The sequence below is a fragment of the Neomonachus schauinslandi genome, chromosome 6 (genome assembly GCF_002201575.2).
Source record: "Neomonachus schauinslandi chromosome 6, ASM220157v2, whole genome shotgun sequence".
Classification (NCBI taxonomy): Eukaryota; Metazoa; Chordata; class Mammalia; order Carnivora; family Phocidae; genus Neomonachus; species Neomonachus schauinslandi.
Genome location: NC_058408.1, coordinates 92,562,284 through 92,581,530, shown reverse-complemented (window position 1 = coordinate 92,581,530; position 19,247 = coordinate 92,562,284). Strand labels below are relative to the sequence as shown.

Below are 19,247 nucleotides of genomic sequence, written 5' to 3'. Positions count from 1 at the left end.
ACTGGGATAAAATAACTGTTTGATAAGAAGTCATTAATTCTAAATTTCATACCTAAAAGAAAGCGATCATCAGCATGATACCATAGGCACGAATGTACAGATGAAATATTCAGAAAGAAGCTAAACAAAGAGTATTACCAGCATCTTAGAAAACAAATTCAGCGAAAACTAATCGGTTAAAATTTAGTTATTACTTTCATAACCCAAAACGGCTATTTGAAATTCATTTTCCATAACAACTAAGATAAAGTGGTAGACTTCTTGCAATCACTTCTACCTTTAGGAATCTTTGGATTCAGAAAGCTGTGTCCAGAGTCATTTACCAATATGGCATATGCAACCTTCATAGTTTAGGAAGACTAGGTTAGGAGGAACTAGGAAATCCAACATACTCACTTGAAAAGTAATCCAAACCGATGTCCTGGTGGGTCAGTACTGTCAACCTTGTACATGCAGGGCAACACCCTATCATTACTACTGAGACTTTCATTCTGAATAACTTGTTGAGAGATGGCTGGAGAAAAGAAATTGCCCTCCAGTTTTAGACTCAGTATTTCTTTAGAAGAATACTCACCTGAAGCCTTTTTGTGACAAGAAATAGCCTCTTCGTATTTCCCTGCAGCTAATAAACGATCTGCTCGTCTGCTCTGTTGATGAGCCTAGAAGACAAACATTCCCAAATTCCTCTGAATTATATAAAAAGATATGACTTAAAAAAATTTTTTAGGGGCACCTGGGTGGCTCAGTCGGTTAAGCGTCTGCCTTCGGCTCAGGTCATGATGGGATCGAGCCCCATGTTGGGCTCCCTGCTCAGTGGAGAGCCTGCTTCTCCCTCTGCCTGCCTCTCTGCCTACTTGTGCTCTCTCTCTCTGTCAAATAAAATCTCTTAAAAAAAATTTTTTTTTTTGGACAAGATAAATGATGCCCTTTTTTGCCACACATCAAACCATTACAGCTATATCGGTAAGAAATCTAATGGATAGCTCCTTGAGCTGTAGCATCTGAAAGGATTGGCAACTTTTCTCAACTCTACCAATAAACCATTACATTTCACACCAGGCACTTAACTACTTCAGTGACTCACATTCTTCCACTCTTCAGAGATTAACCAAGAGTTACAATCACAGATTGCTACCTAAAATGTGTAGTTACTTGATTTTTAACAACCTTTCAAAACAAAAGTCATCTTGTGGATCCTTTCACTAGTTTGTATCGTTCAACAACTAAAATCAGGAAATTTCCAGAAAAGTCAAGCTTCTCTTATATCAACTCATTCTTCCCTTCCAACATTACAGTTACTATTTGTTTTTAAGATAAAAATTTGCACTGTACAGTTGAAAAATTAACTATACAAAAATTTTTTTTAAGATTTTATTTTTTTATTTGACAGAGACACAGCAGGAGAGGGAACACAAGCAGGGGGAGTGGGAAAGGGAGAAGCAGGCTTCCCGCCGAGCAGGGAGCCTGACGCAGGGCTCGATCCCGGGACCCCGGGATCATGACCTGAGCCGAAAGCAGATGCTTAATGACTGAGCCACCCAGGCACCCCTGACTATACAAATATTTAATTAATATTACAGTGATTTCTTTTTCAGGTACCACTGACCACAAAACAACAAACTCAGAACTTCTGAAAGCAAATGACTAAAGTGCCCCCGAATGTAAAGGAAAATCGATTAATAAGTAGTCACTGGCCTCTTCGCATCTGTGCTACACTTTATGAATTCCTACAACTTTATGTATTTCCCTTTCTGACATAAGGACGTCCAGCAGACTCCTAGGGGCCACATATCTCACCTAAGGTTATACAATTAGCAGCAAAGAAGAAAGAAATGATCAACTCAATTCTTCTAACTAGTGTAGTTTTCCTCACAAACTCACAGATGATTTAGCAAAGCTTAAGAAAGAAGTGAAAAGCACCGTACACTCAGGTCCGCAGCAGCATTAGTCACAGCAGTCAGAACATGGGATCAACAGATCAACGGAGGAACAAAATGCGGTATATAAATATATATACACACACACAAGGGAATTCGTAGTCAGCCTTACAAAGGAAGGAAATTCCAACACATGCTACAACATGGATGAACTCCGAGAGCATTATGCTAACAATAAAATAGAAAATAAGCCAGTTACCAAAAGACAAATATGTATGATCCCACTTATGTGGGTACCTAATGTAGTCAAACTCATCAAAACAGAAAGTGAAATAGTGGTTGCCAGGGGGTGGTGAGAGAAAAGTGAGGAGCTGTTGTTGAAGGTGTAGAGTTTCAGTTTTGCGAGGTGAAAGGTTCTGGAGACCTGCTGCACGGTAAGTGAATATACTTGCTGCTACACCGTGTACTTAAAAATGATAGAGTATATTTTATGCTGTGTGTACTTTACCACAATTTAGAAAAATTTTAAGTTTATTTACTTTTTCAGTAATCTCTTTACCAAATATGGGGCTTGAACTCAGGACCCCGAGATCAAGAGTCACATGCTCTTACAACTGAGCCAGCCAGGCATCCCTTTACCTCAATGTTTTAAGAAGGCAAAAAGCAAATCTGTACTGTCAGGTGTAAAGTGGCTTAACTTGAATGTTTTTCAAAAACTGTGCCACAGATGCCTCACAAAAATACTTCAGAGAATCAGTTTTGCAACTGAGATTAGAAATATTCTGGGCATGTTTGCAAATCATGCTCAATCTAAAACAGAGGTGAAGACAAAAGTAGAAAACAGCCCTCCTGGCAATGCCTGTTGTTTACATTTTCCCTTCTATTTTTGGAAGGAAGACACAGCAACACTCTTTAAAAGCAAGATCATCCATTTCAACTGTTTCAGAGGCTTTTATTCTTCAAATAATAACTAAACTTTCTCTCTAAACCTCAATTTATTCCTGAAAATAATAATGGGTAAAAGAAATGACTATATGTTCTAACACAGGAGTATTTTATAGTACCCAGAAATGATACAGATCTTTTGGGAAGAGACTATACATGAAGAAAGCTAAGTTATGATCAACACAGTTTCTCTAAGTAATGTGTTCTGCTAATATAAAGCAACTGGCACTCTATCAACAAGGCTCTAAGTCTAGGTGGTAAAAGAAAAAAAGAAAGGGGTGAATCTGCAGGTGGCTTAACCTTTCTGAGCTTTGCAAGAAAAGCCATACATAAGAGACAAACCTGCTCTGAAATTCCAAAGTACCTCCTAACTGTGCATGGCAAAGTGCAGATCCATCCCTACCATGAACCCAGGGCTCTGGACTCAAGTTTTGGCTTTCCCACTAACTCAATTACTTCATTCTTCAGGCTCTGTAAAATGATAGACATGGACCAGATTGGTGCTTAAGTTTTAATGGAATACAAGTCACCTGGGGATCTGGTTAAAATGCAGACTGATTCTGTAGGTCTAGAGCGGGTGCAGGTGAAGCAGCTGGCTCCTAGACACACACTGAGAAGCAGGGATGAGATGCTCTCTGAGGTCACCTCACTCTGATGCTGCATCTGTGTCTCTGATGACATTAACCACTTTCTACCTTGTACTATACTTATGAAGCTCCCTAATTCAACTTCAAGCTCCACAGTAACAGAATAAATTGTTTCTTGAACACCAAAAAAGTTCTTAAGTGGTGAGAACAGTATCTCCTACTCGTCTTGAATTCACTAAAACCTCCCCATGTAAAGTCCAATCTCTGATCACTCTGCCAATTCAGGAGTTACAGCTCATTTAAAAACACACACCTGGGGCACCTGGGTGGCTCAGTCATTAAGCGTCTGCCTTCAGCTCAGGTCATGGTCCCAGGGTCCAGGGATTGAGCCCTGCATCGGACTCCCTGCTCAGCGGGGAGCCTGCTTCTCCCTCCACTTCCCCCTGCTTGTGCTCCCTCTCTCGCTGTGTTTCTCTCTGTCAAATAAATAAATAAAATCTTTAAATAAATAAATAAATAAATAAATAAAAACACACACCTACTCTAGGTCATCTGGCATCATAGCAATCAAATTCCCTATTAAAAAAAAAAAAATACAGTTCCTACTAAGTTCTTGTTAGACACCCAGCAAGCCCAGACTCCATACAGAGCTTGACTGCTTAGGTTCAAATCTCAGCTTGAACACTTACTAGACACATGAAATTGGCTTTCTTAACTTTCTGCCTGAGTTTTCCCATCTCTAAAATAAGAGTATTATGAAAATTAAACTAGTTAAAAGACAAGAGAAGCCTTGGCGGTACTTGCCATCAAGTTCACAATGTAGTTGGGGAGACTAAATTGCTTTTTTTTTTTCTAACTGAAGATATTATAGGAAATTTATTTTGGTAATACTTATTTTTATTTATTTATTATTATTGATACTTCCTTTTTCTTTTTTTTTTAAGTAGGCTCCATGCTGGGGCTTGAACTCACAACCCTGTGATCAAGAGTCGGACACTTAACCTACTAAGCCACCCAGGCACCCCAATACTTATTTTTAAAACAATTTTTAAAGATCCTGTTAAGTTAAAATTAATCTCTTTAAATACTGTTCTTGGTAGAATCACAGCCATTAAACATACTAAGTCTATAAATAAGTTTCTTTGGTAATTCAAAATAAAACAGGAACAAGAAGCAACTGAAATGGGAATGTTGGTTGAGAGATTCTAAAAGCAGTCTGGGCAGTGATATATTTTAATTCTGATAACATGGGGGGGGGGTTGCCAAGTATTTCAAGATGCACTGATTTATGGAAAAGGCTGTATCTCAATATTTCATATTCATTAAGAAAGGGTAAAAGACACTCCAGGTCTTTATGAATGGTTTCACTAACCAGTCAAAAAATGTTTAAGCTGGGCGCCTGGGTAGCTCAGTTGAGCGACTGCCTTCGGCTCAGGTCATGATCCTGGAGTCCCTGGATCAAGTCCCGTGTCGGGCTCCCTGCTCGGCAGGGAGTCTGCTTCTCCCTCTGACCCTCCCGACCCTCCCCCCTCTCATGTGCTCTCTCTCTCTCTCAAATAAATAAATAAAAAAAAAATCTTTAAAAAAAAAAATGTTTAAGCCAAGAATGCATCTATTTTGGCTACTAAACAAAACAAATTAAGCTTAAATTTTATTTATCTTTTTCTTAAAGTATCAATCCTGACCAGGAAACTGTTAGTCGGAAAAAGGAACCTAACACTCTTCAAGAGCTTCAATTCCATTAACCCATCTTCATCTCCCTTGCTGATAAACAAATGAGCTCAATATTTTGTCTGTTTTAACCCTCTGGATTTTATAAAAGTGTATATAAATCTTTCATAAAAATCAGTGTTTTCCAAAACAACAAAACAGAAACAGACTCATAAACAGAGAACTGGTGGTGGCCAGAGGGAAGAGGGGTGGGCTGATGAACGAAATAGGTGAAGATAATTAAGAGATACAAACTTCCAGTTATAAAATAAGTCACGGAGATGAAAAGTGCAATATAGTCAATAACAACATAACAACGTTGTATGGTGACAGATGGTGACTATTTATGGTGAGCACTGAGTAATGTACAGAATTGTTAAATCACTATGTTGTACACCTGAAACTAATATATAACACTGTCAACTATACTTCAAAATAAAATACTTCAAAATAAAAATAAAAAATTAGTCTTTTCTGTCCTGATTATCTTTTCCATTCTAATACATCACAGTTAACTAATCATTAGTAGTTGCTTCCCACAGGATATTTTCTTTTTTAATTCAGGTATAGTTGACATGTAACATTTTATTAGTTTCAGGTGTACATGACTTGATATTTGTATATATTAGAAAATGATCACTACAATAATTTAACATCATACACCATACATTACAAAAAACTTTCTTTTTTTTTAAGAGGTGGGGAGCAGAGGGAGAGGGAGAGAGAGCATCTTTTTCTTTTTAAAGATTTTATTTATTTGAGAGAGAGAGAGAGAGAAACAGCATGAGAGGGGATAGGGTCAGAGGGAGAAGCAGGCTCCCCGCTGAGCCGGGAGCCCGATGTGGGACTCGATCCCAGGACTCCGGGATCATGACCTGAGCCGAAGGCAGTCGCTTAACCAACCGAGCCACCCAGGCACCCAAGAGAGAGCATCTTAAGCATGACCCTGAGATCATGACCTGAGCCGAAATCAAGAGTTGGACACTTAACCAACTGAACCATCCAGTTGCCCCAAAACTTTTTCTTCAGATGAAGACTTTTAAGATCTACTATCTTTGCAACTTTCAAATACGCAATACAGTATTATTAGCAACAGTCACCATGCTATACATTATATCCCAGGACTTATTTATAACTACAAGTTTGTACCTTCTGACCTCCTCCCATCTATTCTGACCACCCCCTCACCGCCACTTAAGGCAACTACCAATCTGTTCTATGAGCCTGTTTTTTTTTTTTTTGCCTTTTAAGTTCCATATGTAAGTAAAATCACACATCTGTCTTTCTCTGACTTACTTCACATAGCATAATGCCCTCTGTGTCCATTCATTCTGCCATAAATGGGAAGATCTCATTGTGTGTGTGTGTGTGTGTGTGTGCCCAATGTATAAGTACCACATCTTTATCCATTCATCCATCAATGGAAACTTAGGCTGTTTCCATATCTTGGCTATTATAAATAACGCTTCGGGCGCCTGGGTGGCTCAGTTGTTAGGCGTCTGCCTTCGGCTCAGGTCATGATCCCAGGGTCCTGGGATCGAGTCCCACGTCGGGGAGGCCTGCTTCTCCCTCTCCCCCTGCTTGTGTTCCTGCTCTCGCTATCTCTCTGTCAAATAAATACATACATACATACATACATACATAAATAAATAAAGCTTCAATGAATATGGAGTCCATATATCTTTTCAAGTTAGTGTTTTCATTTTCTTCAAATACCCAGAAGTGGAACTGTTGGATCATAAGGTAGTTCTAGTCTTAATTTTTTGAAGAACCTCCATACTGTTTTCCACAGTGGCTGCACCAATTTGCATTCCCACCAATAGTGCACAAGGGTTCTCTTTTTTTTCACATCCTAGCCAACAATTGTCACTTCTAGCCTTTTTGATATTAGCCATTCTAACATAGGTAAGATGGTATCTCATTGTGATTTTGATGTGCATTTCCTGATTATCAGTGATTTAGGTATCTTTTCATGTACCAGTTGGCCATCTGCATGTCTCCTATAGAAAAAGGTCTATTTGGGGTGCTTGGGTGGCTCAGTTGGTTAAGTGTCTGCCTTCAGCTCAGGTTATGATCCCAGGGTGCTGGGATTGAGCTCTGCGTCAGGATCCCTGCTCAGGACGGTATCCTACTTCTCCATCACTTATGCTCTCTTCCTCTAATAAATAAAATCTTAAAAAAAAAAAAAGGAATAATGTCTACTCAAATCCTCTGCCCATTTTTTTTAAAAGATTTATTCATTTGACAGAGAGCACAAGCACAGGGAGTGGCAGGCACGAGGAGAGGGAGAAGCAGGCTCCCTGAGGAGAAGGGAGCCCGATGAGGGGCTCGATCCCAGGACCCTGACATCATGACCTGAGCCAAAGGCAGACGCTTAACCAACTGAGCAACCCAGGCGCCCCCCTCTGCCCATTTTTTAATTGGATTGTTTGCTTTTCTGCTATTGAGTTATATGAATTCTTGATATATTTTAGACATTAACACCTTATCAGATGTAGGATTTGCAAATATTTTCTCCCATTCATTTTGTCGATGATTTCCTTTGCTGTGCAGCTTATTAGTTTGATGTAGTCCCACACAATTATATTTTCTTGATATTCTTTGTTGATTCAGTTATTTTCTTTGCTTCTCTATCAACAACTGTAGTAAGCAGATTCTGATGTAGCTCCCAATGACCCCTGCCTTCTGGTATTCACACGCTTATGTAATCTCTTCCCCTCTAATGTGTGCTAAACCTAGTGACTTGCATCTAAAGGAACAGAATATAGCAAAGGTGGTGGATGTTGTTTCTATGATTAGTTTATAAAAGACTGTCACTTTCATCTTGGTAGCACTTTCTCTCCCTTGCTCACTTTAACTAAGCCACCAGTCCTGTTGTGAACTGCCCTATGGAAAGGCTCACGTGGAAGAAACTGAGCGTAGTCTGCCAACAACCAGCAAGGAACTGAATCCAAACGCTGATTACAAAGCCTTCAAGGAATTAAATCCTACCATCAACCATGTGAGTGAGCACGGAAGTAGCTCCTGACCCAGTGGAACCTTCAAATGGGACTGCAGCCCCAGATGACACCTTGAGGGCAGTCTTGAGAGACCCTATAGCAAAGGACCCAACTAAGCCATGCCCTTATTCCTGCCTCACAGAAATTGTGAGAAAACAAATGTGTGTTATTTTAAGCTCCTAAATCTTGGAATACTTTACTGTATAATTCATATATTAATAGTATGGCATCTTCATCTTTCATTGTAAGCTGCCTCAAACTCTATCTAGAAAATTTTTTCTTTAAGTAAACTCTACACCCAATGTGGGGCTTCAACTCACAACCCAAGATCAAGAATCACATGCTCTACTGACTGAGCTATCCAGGCAGCCCTAGAAATAGATGTTTACATAGGGAAAGCAGTGACTGGCCAATCCTCATGAGATTGTGATACTTGTCACTGAGTACTAAGTATTAGATTTCATGATACTACAATCTCATATTAAAGTACTCTCTGGCATTTAGGGTTTACAATAAACTGATGTAATTTTGTTGAGAACCTCTTGAATTCTCATGGAGATTTAGATTTATGATCCAGCTATGAGGGAGTAGCTAGCATTGGCTTACCTCCAGCTGTAGACAATTACAAAGCTGGATACAGTATATAAAAAAACAGTTTACAGACACTAAACAAAAAAGTAACAGAAGGCTACATTTTCAAGAAAAGGGAAAAGCACAAGGTGAGAACTACATTCACCTGGCTCTCTTTCTGAGAGCACTTTCCAAAATGTAGTGCAGAAAAATAAAACCCAAGTAGACGGCAGTATCTAATTGGGAAGGAGGAATGGGGACTGGAGTCAAAAGGCTGGAATTTGAGGAGGGTCCAGGATTGGAGGGAACTGCAGTGAAGAAGACAACCTAAAAATAGGCATAAAAAATCCTCTCAGGGGACGCCTGGGTGGCTCAGTCGGTTAAGCGGCTACCTTCGGCTCAGGTCATGATCCCAGGGTCCTGGAATCGAGCCCCGCATTGGGGTCCCTGCTCAGCGGGGAGCCTGCTTCTCCCCCTGCTTGTGCTCTCTGTCTCTCTCTGACAAATAAATAATTTTTTTTTTTTTAAGTCCTCTCAGGTCCTTACCAAATGCCTAAGCTACACATGCACAGGGTATAACTCCAGGAGGCCTAGCAGACACTGCACAGACATTTCAGAAGCCACACAACATTGGGGAGACAGGCTGCAGTTTAGGCTGTACAGACTACAGTAACCTTGGCGAACACCAGAGCTTTCAGTTCAGGCCCCAGGAAGGTCAGACCTGGGACTAAGGATCACACTCTATGCATTATGGGTAAAAGTAAAATAGGCCCACCCTAATAAAGCCTAAAAACCAAATTTAGACTAGATCATGGTGATCTGCCTGTATTTTAACTGCCAACCAGAACAAAATACTCTTTAGAGGAAAATTCCTATTTCAGTCTCTACAACAAACACATCATCCACAATGCATGACATACAATAAACTTACTAAGCATGTGAAGCCGGAAAAAGTGACTGATAATAAAGAGAAAGACAACGGAAACAGACCTAGAGATAATCCATATATTGGAATTCACATCAAGGAACTCAAAGTAACTATGCTTCAGATATTAAAGAAAATACGGAATGAGGACACAACAGATGAAAACTAGAGACGTGGGACAAAAGTTCTGTAAGAATTGGGACCTTGTCCCATTCACTGTTGAATGCCTGAGATCCAGAACAGTATCTGAGGAGACAGTACTTACTCACAGTTGTTGGGTTAGCTGGATGAGGGAATGAATGCTAAGTCGCATGGAAGGATGGGAGATTGATAAATGCTGACATAACATTACTGTATTTCAGAAAAATATCAGAATAAAACTGCATCAAAATCTAAAATAACTACACATATGTATATACATATATACAAAGAAATAATTGGTCCTTGGTGCACTTACTTCATTCACTATTTCATCCAACAACCAATCTCTAGAGCATTTTAACCAGAATTTTCCTACTCCCTCTTGAGTACAAATGAAAGCCCAATACTACAAAATGTTCTAAAACATTTACAAAAAGTAAAACAGCTTCAGATTTAGTAATGTCTTACTGTATGCCCTGTACAAATTCCTCCCTTGTTGAATCCTCCGCAGAAACAGCCAACACTTTACACATAATCCCACTCCTGTTAACTGCTCTTCTTCCTAGGTAATCAAATAGGATTCTTGTGGAAGTTGCCATATTCTTATATTACCTCGTCCCCTGGACACCTAAAGAATTTGTTCCACTAGATTTTCAAGCTTAGGAACACAGAGTCTGTCAAGAAAGTTTTAAGTGGTTGTAACTAATGTGACATTCAGGAATTAACCAAATAATGTAAGTCTGCAGAGAGAAGTAAAGCAGTCAAGCCTGCAGAGGCAGAAGGAGAATCTGATTATCTTTGAGTCTCAGGTCCCGTATGTTCTTAGACCCACCTACACTGTAGCCCTGCCCTTCCTGCACCTTTCTTTTGATTCCAATAAATTATCCCTTTTGGCATTAGCTAATCTTAAGTGGCTTTCATCACCTGCAACCAGTGAAAATCCTAACTACAACTAGATTACATAGTGACTGCCCCCACCAAGAAATACCTCCTACTTCCACATACTAACTGCTTTAAAAATACAGATTCAGTATTGTCCTTTTTCCCAAAGGAAAACAGTATTACCTTCTATTACTTTTCATGTATTTATTTCCCTGCCCTTGGGGAAAGCTGTACGTAAAGATGACAAGAGGAACACCATAACAAACACGATACCAAAAAGGCAGAGGAAAATGTAATGTCCTCTTGAACCTTGTGGTAGGGTCTTCAATAGAGAGCAAAGGAGAAGCTGCATTTACTCTCCCTTCCCCAATAAATTCACTGTAAGTCTCCTACAGGCAAGTAGTATCTCCTAACAGTAAAGTAAGTACTGAATTGACCTGTCAAACTAATGTAATGTAATTATACTTACGATAACTGTTCAAGTGTTAGAGAAGTCCAAGACCTGTTTTTGATTTTAAGTCTAAGGATCAATTTCTCCCACATGCAGCTCTGCTGCATCTTTTTTCCTACTTCCTTTCCAGTGTAGCTTACTTTTCTTCAGAACTGCCACCATCTGCTGTGAAGACAAACTGTAGGATACAATCCACCAGTGAGTTGGGAAATCAACTTAGTGGGTCAAAACCAGCATTTTAAAAAACCTAATAGTAAATATTAGAGTAAATATTTAAGCTCTAATAGTAAATATTAGAGTTTAAAAAACCTAATAGGAAACATTATATAGTAAATAATAGTAAATATTACTCTTAAAGTTTTAAAAAATATTTGTAATAGTAAATATTAGAGTTTTGTTCTGGGTGAAATTTATGAGAGCCCCTGCATTTTGCACAATTTCAAGAGGCATATGCAAAATGTGGCAGCTCTGCAGTAATATATACATATGTATGTGTGTACTGGTCATTACATAAAAATCTTACTGTGGATCACAGTCAAAACAAATAGGCAAACACTGATCTAACAGTAACATCACTATTTTAATGAGAATCTTGCTTTCAAATCCCACTATCACATTTACTTGGCATTTCAATTCTTCATCAGTAAAATGGGGAAATATACAGCTACTAAGAAGATAAATAATACAGTTGACCCTTGAACAACATTGGTTCAAACTGCACAGGTCCACTTACACGTGGATTTTTTTTTTCCAGTTACAGTGTAGTATTGTAAAGTATTTTCCGTACGATTTTAGTATTTTCTTTTCTCTAGTTTATTGTAAGAATATGGTACATAATACATATACAAAATATGTGTTAATCAACTGTTTATGTTATTGGTAAGACTTTCAGTCAACAGTAGGCTATTAGTTAAGTCTTCAGGGAGTTGGGAAAACTGGACAGCAACATGCAAAAGAATGAAACTGGACCACTTTCTTAAACACCATACACAAAAATAAATTCAAAAGGGATGGAAGATCTAAATGTGAGAAAGGAAACTATCAAAATCCTAGAGAACACAGGCAGCAACCCCACTGACATCAGTCGTAGCAACTTCTTACTAGACACATCTCCAGAGGCAAGGGAAACAAAAGCGAAAATGAACTACTGGGACTTCAAGGAAACAATCAACAAAATTAAAAGGCAACCTTCAGAATGGGAGAAGATATTTGCAAATGACATATCTGAGAAAGGGTTAGTCCAAAATCTACAAAGAACTTATCAAAATCAACACCCCAAAAACAATCCCAGTTAAGAAATGGGCAGAAGACATGAATAGACATTTTTCCAAAGAAGACATCCAGATGGCCAGCAGTCACATGAAAAGATGATCAACATCGCTCATTATCAGGGAAATACAAATAAAAACTACAGTGAGATATCACCTCACACTTGTCAGAATGGCTAAAATTAACAACACAAGAAGTAACAGGGGTTGGTGGGGATGCAGAGAAAGGGGAATCCTCTTGCACTACTGGTGGGAATGCAAACTGGTGCAGCCACTCTGGAAAACAGTATGGAGGTTCCTCAAAAAGTTAAAAATAAAACTACCCTATGACCCAACAATTGCACTACTAGGAATTTATCCAAAGGATACAAAAATAGTGATTCAAAGGAACAATGCATGCCAATATTTATAGCAACATTATCACAATAGCCAAATTATGGATAGAGCCCAAATGTCCATCAACTGGTGAATGGTTAGAGATGTGGTATATATATATATATATATATATATATATACAATGGAGTATTAGTCATCAAAAAGAATGAAATCTTGCCATTTGCAATGATGTGGATGGAACTAGAGAGTATTATGCTAAACGAAATAAGTTAGAGAGACAAATACCATATGATTTCACTCACATGTGGAATTTAAGAAAAAAAAAAACAGATGAACATAAGGGAAAGAAAAAAGGAGGGAAGCAAACCATTAGAGAGATTCTTAACTACAGAAAACAAATAGGGCTGCTGGAGGGTAGGTGGGGGGTGGGGGGGCGGTGGACTAAGTGACAGGTGTTAAGGAGGATACTTGTGACTGAGCAATGGGTGTTATATGTAAGTGATGAATCACTAAATTCTACTCCTGAAACTAACAGTACACTATATGTTAACTAGAATTTAAATAAAAACTTGAAACATTAAATAAATAAGACTATTAGGGTCATGGAAAGAGAAATATTTAAGTTTATGTAAATACTGGTGAAATAACAGAGGCATATTTAAATTATGTTCTCATGTATTAATAATATTCTTTATGGGGGGGCGCGTGGGTAGCTCAGTCCGTTGAACGTTAGACTCTCTTGATTTCAGCTCAGGTCATGATCTCAGAGTCGTCACATTAAGCCCACATCAGGCTCTGCATTCAGCAGGGAGTCTGCTTTAGATTCACTCTCCCTCTCCCTCTGCCCATCACCCGCCCCTCCAAATAAATAAATAAATCTTTTAAAAAAATTATTTATGATTATTGTTGAATATACAGAAAATGTGGAAATAATAAAGGAATATTCAGAAATTTAAGGAAGGTAGTAATGTTATAAATAATTAAAAATTGACAGTATAATCATAAAAAAAGTCTTTGGGGAGTGAAAAGTTATACATGGAGTTTTTGACCAGACAGGAGGCTGGCACCCCTAATCCTCACATTGTTCAAGGGTCAACTATATATGTAAAGTGCTGGATGCCAATCCTAGCACTTAGTAATTGTTGGATAAGTCTTAGTGCTCTACCACCTTTCCCCAGAGTGCTTCCATTGGGCCCAACATAGCTGTGACAGGATGAACTTGAAATTTTTTAGGGCAACAAGGAAGTGGTTCAAAACAGCCTCTTTTTTACCTTAAAGATTTTACTGCCACCGTAAGTAAGATGGGATAATTATATAAGGTCCAGGTATGTACAAGGCCATTCTCTGGAACATATATCTGATTCCTTGTGTTAGAAGAGAAATCACCACTCTAGAGGGAAGCTCAGTTACTCAACAAAACATCCTCGGCACTTAATAGAGCCAAACACATACAACTGTGGCCACATAGTCACATGGACCCTGTCCTTAAGAGTTTGCAGAGTATGTAAACAAAGCATGAGCAACAGTCATGTGTAAATTAAGGTCTGACATCACTTCCCAAATAGGCAGTAAACATATCAAAGAACTACAAATTATCTCACGCCAAGTTTTGACATTCGCTACCAGCACTCCCTTTGACAAATTTAAATGGAAAGAAATGCCTAAATATACACTAAGTAGCTTTATAAGTTATAATTTTCCTATATTAAAAATTGACCAAAGAAAAAAAACTGATGAAACAAAACTTATTCAGTCCAAAGACTAGTTATTCCTCTGCCCCCAACAATGGAAATATGATTTAGTTTTTCTTTTGACCAATTTCAAAAACCAGAGAACTAGAACACAGTATCTGTATTATATATTTAAATGACTATTTTTGAACCAATCTCTCTGTATCTTAAAAATCTACCGCCAGGAAATAAGCACATAAGGCCCTTACTGCAAACCTTCCATAAGAGAATCAATACTAAAGCAAAGGCACTAATGACACAGAATCCACAATTCAATATAAATAAGAACCATACTAAAATGAAAATGGTGAGTACTGTACATTAATTCAGAACTATTGTTAGAAAAGGTCATGATATTAAAATAAGTTGTGATCCACCAATCTAAGTAATTACTTAATTTCCCTCAGTCTAGGCTTATTTTTCTGTAAAACTGGGAAGCAATTCTTCCTAAATTCCAAGGATGCTCTGAGGACACATAATTATAAACCTAGGTACTGTAATAAACCCTTATACAACAAATCTGGACTACACTATAATGTCATTAGAAAAAGCCTATATAAACTACTGGGATTTTCACAGGCACTCATTAAATCATAGCACTGAGAACTATTTCTCACGTTTAGTCAACTGGATACTAAGTTGGTTAACTGCTGACATAAAAAAAAGTGATAGTCTTAAAAAAAACCAACCAGGGGGCGCCTGGGTGGCTCAGTTGGTTAGGCGACTGCCTTCGGCTCAGGTCATGATCCTGGAGTCCCGGAATCGAGTCCCGCATCGGGCTCCCTGCTCAGCAGGGAGTCTGCTTCTCCCTCTCCCACTCCCCGTTTGTGTTCCCTCTCTGGCTGTGTCTTTCTCTGTCAAATAAATAAATAAAATCTTAAAAAAAAAAAAAAAAAAAAAAACCAACCATCTTTTAAAACTGAGTGACAAATTCAGAGGCTTCTCATTGGTACTTAGCACTTAATGATTCAAGTAAATGTTAATCTCTGTCCAACTGTTATCTTCCAATAAACAGCTAAGCTAGAACTCAGATCTTTCAAATCTCAAACGGTAATAATTCAAGATGCCAAATTTCTGATACTTGTCCACGTATATTTTATGGCTGGATTGTGGAACTATGCTAGCCTACTTGACAAGGCTCTAGCCAAAATTCTCCTCTATAGAAAGATAATACTACTGTCACCATTTAACTAATTTTTCCTAAACTGGTGATTCTTTTTTTTTTTTTTAAGATTTTATTTATTTATTTGAGAGAGAGAGAATGAGAGACAGAGAGCATGAGAGGGAGGAGGGTCAGAGGGAGAAGCAGACTCCCTGACGAGCAGGGAGCCCAATGCGGGACTCGATCCTGGAACTCCAGGATCATGACCTGAGCCGAAGGCAGTGGCTTAACCAACTGAGCCACTCAGGCGCCCTAAACTGGTGATTCTGCTGCTCCATCTACAACTGTCACCCAGCTCCAGTCTTCTCATAAGCTACCACACACTAGTGGGGCAGTTGGCTGGCATTATGTTGCAGCTGCTAGCCAAATAAAGTGACGCTAACTGGAACTGAACCAATGGTCATTTTGCAAGGACACTTGAACTTTGAAGCACTCTGTAAATTGCTGGTTATTTCTAATAATATTCCTGTGAAGTTTCAGTATTGAGCCATCTATTATATTTCACTGTAAACTATACGTCACCTTAAAAACAAAAAAAGTGCAAGATATGTCCCTGGTTTTTAAAAACTCACAAATCTTGTCCAATTCTTTTTAAGTGTAAACAACTCTTACCAATGGGGGCAGGCTCCACTCAAAACTGGGAGGCGCTTCTCAGAGCAGCTAACCTGGCATCGGTTATTTGGAACAACAGCTATAGGTCCTAGAATCTTAGGCTTTTCAAGCGCAGCAAGCCCAAGCCTTCATTTTACAAATGAGATTTTAAATTAAGAGCTTATGGTCTGATTACTATGATAGCTAACTCTTACATTGTACTAGGTACAAGGTACTGTTCTAAGCCCTTTACACCTATTTACTCCTTTAATCCTCACAACAAACCAGAAACAGGGTGAGGTCAACTAATTTGCCCAAGGTCACAGAACTATTAAGTGACAAAGCCAGAACTGAAATCCAAGCAGTCTAGCTCCTGAATCCTTATTCAAACCACCAAGCTCTACTGCGTCTCTATAGAATGGCTTAAATGCAGCCTAGGGCTCTTCCACGACACTAGGGTTCAGAGTTCCAACCTGAGAAACTAATTCTCCCTACCTCCCTTTCTCCAATGCCACCATCGCCCACTACCGCAAATAAACTGCAAACTTGTGACTCCAAAAGTTCCTCCTGCCTGTCTACAACCTTAAATAACCTGACTTCTCTATCCAAAATAGGTACCCTCTAAGAAACCGAAAGATGCAGTAGTCAGTCAGTAGTCAGAAAAGAACTTGTGTTGCTCGCTGCTGTTTTAATGGGAACATCTGAAATGCCAATAGCCTATGAGCGAGTGCTTTTTCTGAGAAGGGCAAACACCTACCGTATTTTCATGATGCCTAAAGTGATGAAACGGAGCTAAAAACAGGGACGGCCCTCTTTTTTATCCAGCTGTCTCTAACTTATTCGAGAAGGGAGATTCTCGGTTTATGCATCTGAATGTAGATGAGAAATGGGTGGAGGGAAAAATGGGGGTGGCTATTACTCCAACTCTCCAGACTAAGGAGGCTCAGACTTCAGACCCTATGTGTTAGAAGTTAAACCCAGCATTACACACCACTGCTGCCTGGCCGGCTTCAGTGCCCCTCCAGGCTGCAACGAGGTGGTTACGTGGCGCTTAGAGGCATTGCCTCCAGCCTGAAGAGGTGGCGGCTTTCCCGGCTGGTGGAAGCCCCTCGCTCAGGGCACTGCGACAAGAGTAGCCCCGGGGCGGCGGGAAGTGGGACGTGATAACTTCCCGGGGATACCAAAGGGGGCAACTTCTGGGGCTGCTTGCGCGGAGCCGCTGGGGGACCACGCCTGCTCGCCTCCCCTACCCCTCAGGCCCACCCCCGCCAAACCCGCCTCCCGGCCTCAAGGGTCTGCAGCAAGCCGGAGACGCGACCGGACTCCTGAAGCAAGAGCTCCCGAGGGCGGACACGACCCTCTGTGGGCTACTCACCAGGTTGAGGGGTCCTTCCATTACTTCCATAGACCCCGGGGTAAGCGGCGGCCTGAGGAAGGGGAGCGACGGCGCCGGGGCACATGGAGGAAAACAGTAGTAAAGGGGACGACGCAGCGGCGACAGCAGCTGCCCCTCTCCGCGCCCCGGGAGCCAGCAGTGGGCGCAGAGGGAGCAACAAACGCACCACTTCCTCCTCCGGTGGCGCGCTGCGGGCCCGCCCCCTGCGTCGCGGGCACGCACGCGTCATGGCGTCACACGTGGCTGGTTCAAGGTGGGAGTGAGGACCGGGGAGTGGGTGGGGCTCAGGGAAGGCGGGGCACGGACGGGCGTACACTTGCTCCTGGGCTATCTTTCCTCTCGCGAGAGGCGTGTCTTCAGCTTCTTGCAGTCTTCTCTGACGTCACGTGGGGGTGGACCGCCTTCTTGAAATTTAAGTAAGATGGCTGCCTTATGCTCTGGGCCTCTCCCATTTTCTGCCCCCGTGAGTTTTCGGAAAATCCCTCTGCTCTGCTACACCTTCTCTTGCTCTCCCGTTCCTACCTTTATTCTTGCATCTGATTTTTTTCAAACAAAAAAACATCAGATTTGAGCAATGCTAAACCATGCGCTGGACTAGACCTCCCCCTGGAGGGAGACAAACGAATGATAAAGGGCTCTGCCCTCTAGATGATAGCAAACTAATTAGCAAAGTGGTATGGGTTACAAATAGCCAAATAGAATACTTGATTAAGCTAACAATTATATGCTAAACCACTCTGCTAGGTTCTTACCTGTCAAGGAATTCACTGACAAAAAATAATTGTGATTTACGTTGTAAAGGGAACAGATAGGAACTGGGATAGAGGTACCATGAATTGGATGGCTTCAAGGAAATGAATTTGTTCAAAAGCCATGTGATCTTGAAAGAGGATCCCAAGCTTCAGGTGAGGCCCCAGCCCGGGCATACACCTTGATTGCATACTTGTGAGATCCTGGGCAAGGACTCACTGAAGCCATGCCCAGACTCCCGACCCATGGAAATTGTGAGATAATGAGTGTGTGTTGTTTTAAGCCATACATTTGTTATAAGGCAAAAAGAACAAACTATTACAGACCCCTTGGAGGTGGGTAGATAAACTGTAAACGTGGGTGGTAAATCCATGTCACTGCCCTAGTGAATTTCCAGTGGCTGGCTGTGCAGTGGACCAGTTTAATAAACTTCAGTGACAGCTGGACAAGGGAGGAGGAGAGTATGATGTATTCAAGCACTCAAATGTGTTTGAGGGAAACTTCGGTCAGATCAGTAAAAGAGAGGACATGCTGGATGTACACAACCATATCCAAATGGTGACACAGACATTGCATCCACCAGCCCTAGTTTCTGCCACTTGCTGTCACCCTGTTGGCCCACCTAGCCACAGGCTATGAAGAAGCATGCTGGAGATGGCCACGTCATCAAAGGAAAAGGGCAGAGGCCTACAAAGACTTTAGAGCTCTCCAAGCTGATTTCCTTTGAAAGTTGGGAAACAGCAGCTGCGCCAGAAGCTTGCCACTGGCTGTTTTTACTACTTGTAGGTTTGTATCGCTTCAGACACATGGACGACTTCTTTGCCTTTGGGAAAAGCCCATTTATCTCCTGAGACCATCAGTGGGGGGTTATAGAAATCCCCAGGCCATCATAGTTGGGAACACAGTGGACATTCCTACTATTGAGTC

The 19,247-nt window shown here is 40.5% G+C and overlaps 1 protein-coding gene across 3 annotated transcripts in view; it reads right to left on the bottom strand.

Annotated features, from left to right (window-relative positions):
* The window catches only part of NRBF2 (nuclear receptor binding factor 2), a 34,126-nt gene extending 16,365 nt beyond the window's left edge, over nt 1-17,761 (bottom strand). The window contains exons 1-3 of one of the 3 annotated variants that reach the window (XM_021699557.2): nt 17,550-17,610; nt 11,106-11,265; nt 575-659 (exon numbers count right to left, since the gene is read on the bottom strand). Coding sequence is in view for 2 of the 3 variants with exons in the window: in XM_021699556.1 (XP_021555231.1) it covers nt 575-659; nt 17,550-17,579 (115 nt within the window). In the remaining variant the exon portion in view is untranslated. Of the gene's footprint in view, nt 1-574; nt 660-11,105; nt 11,266-17,549 lie in introns of all 3 variants that reach the window. The other 2 variants (XM_021699556.1, XM_021699558.1) reach the window with 2 other exon arrangements.
* Nucleotides 17,762-19,247: the final 1,486 nt, after the last annotated feature.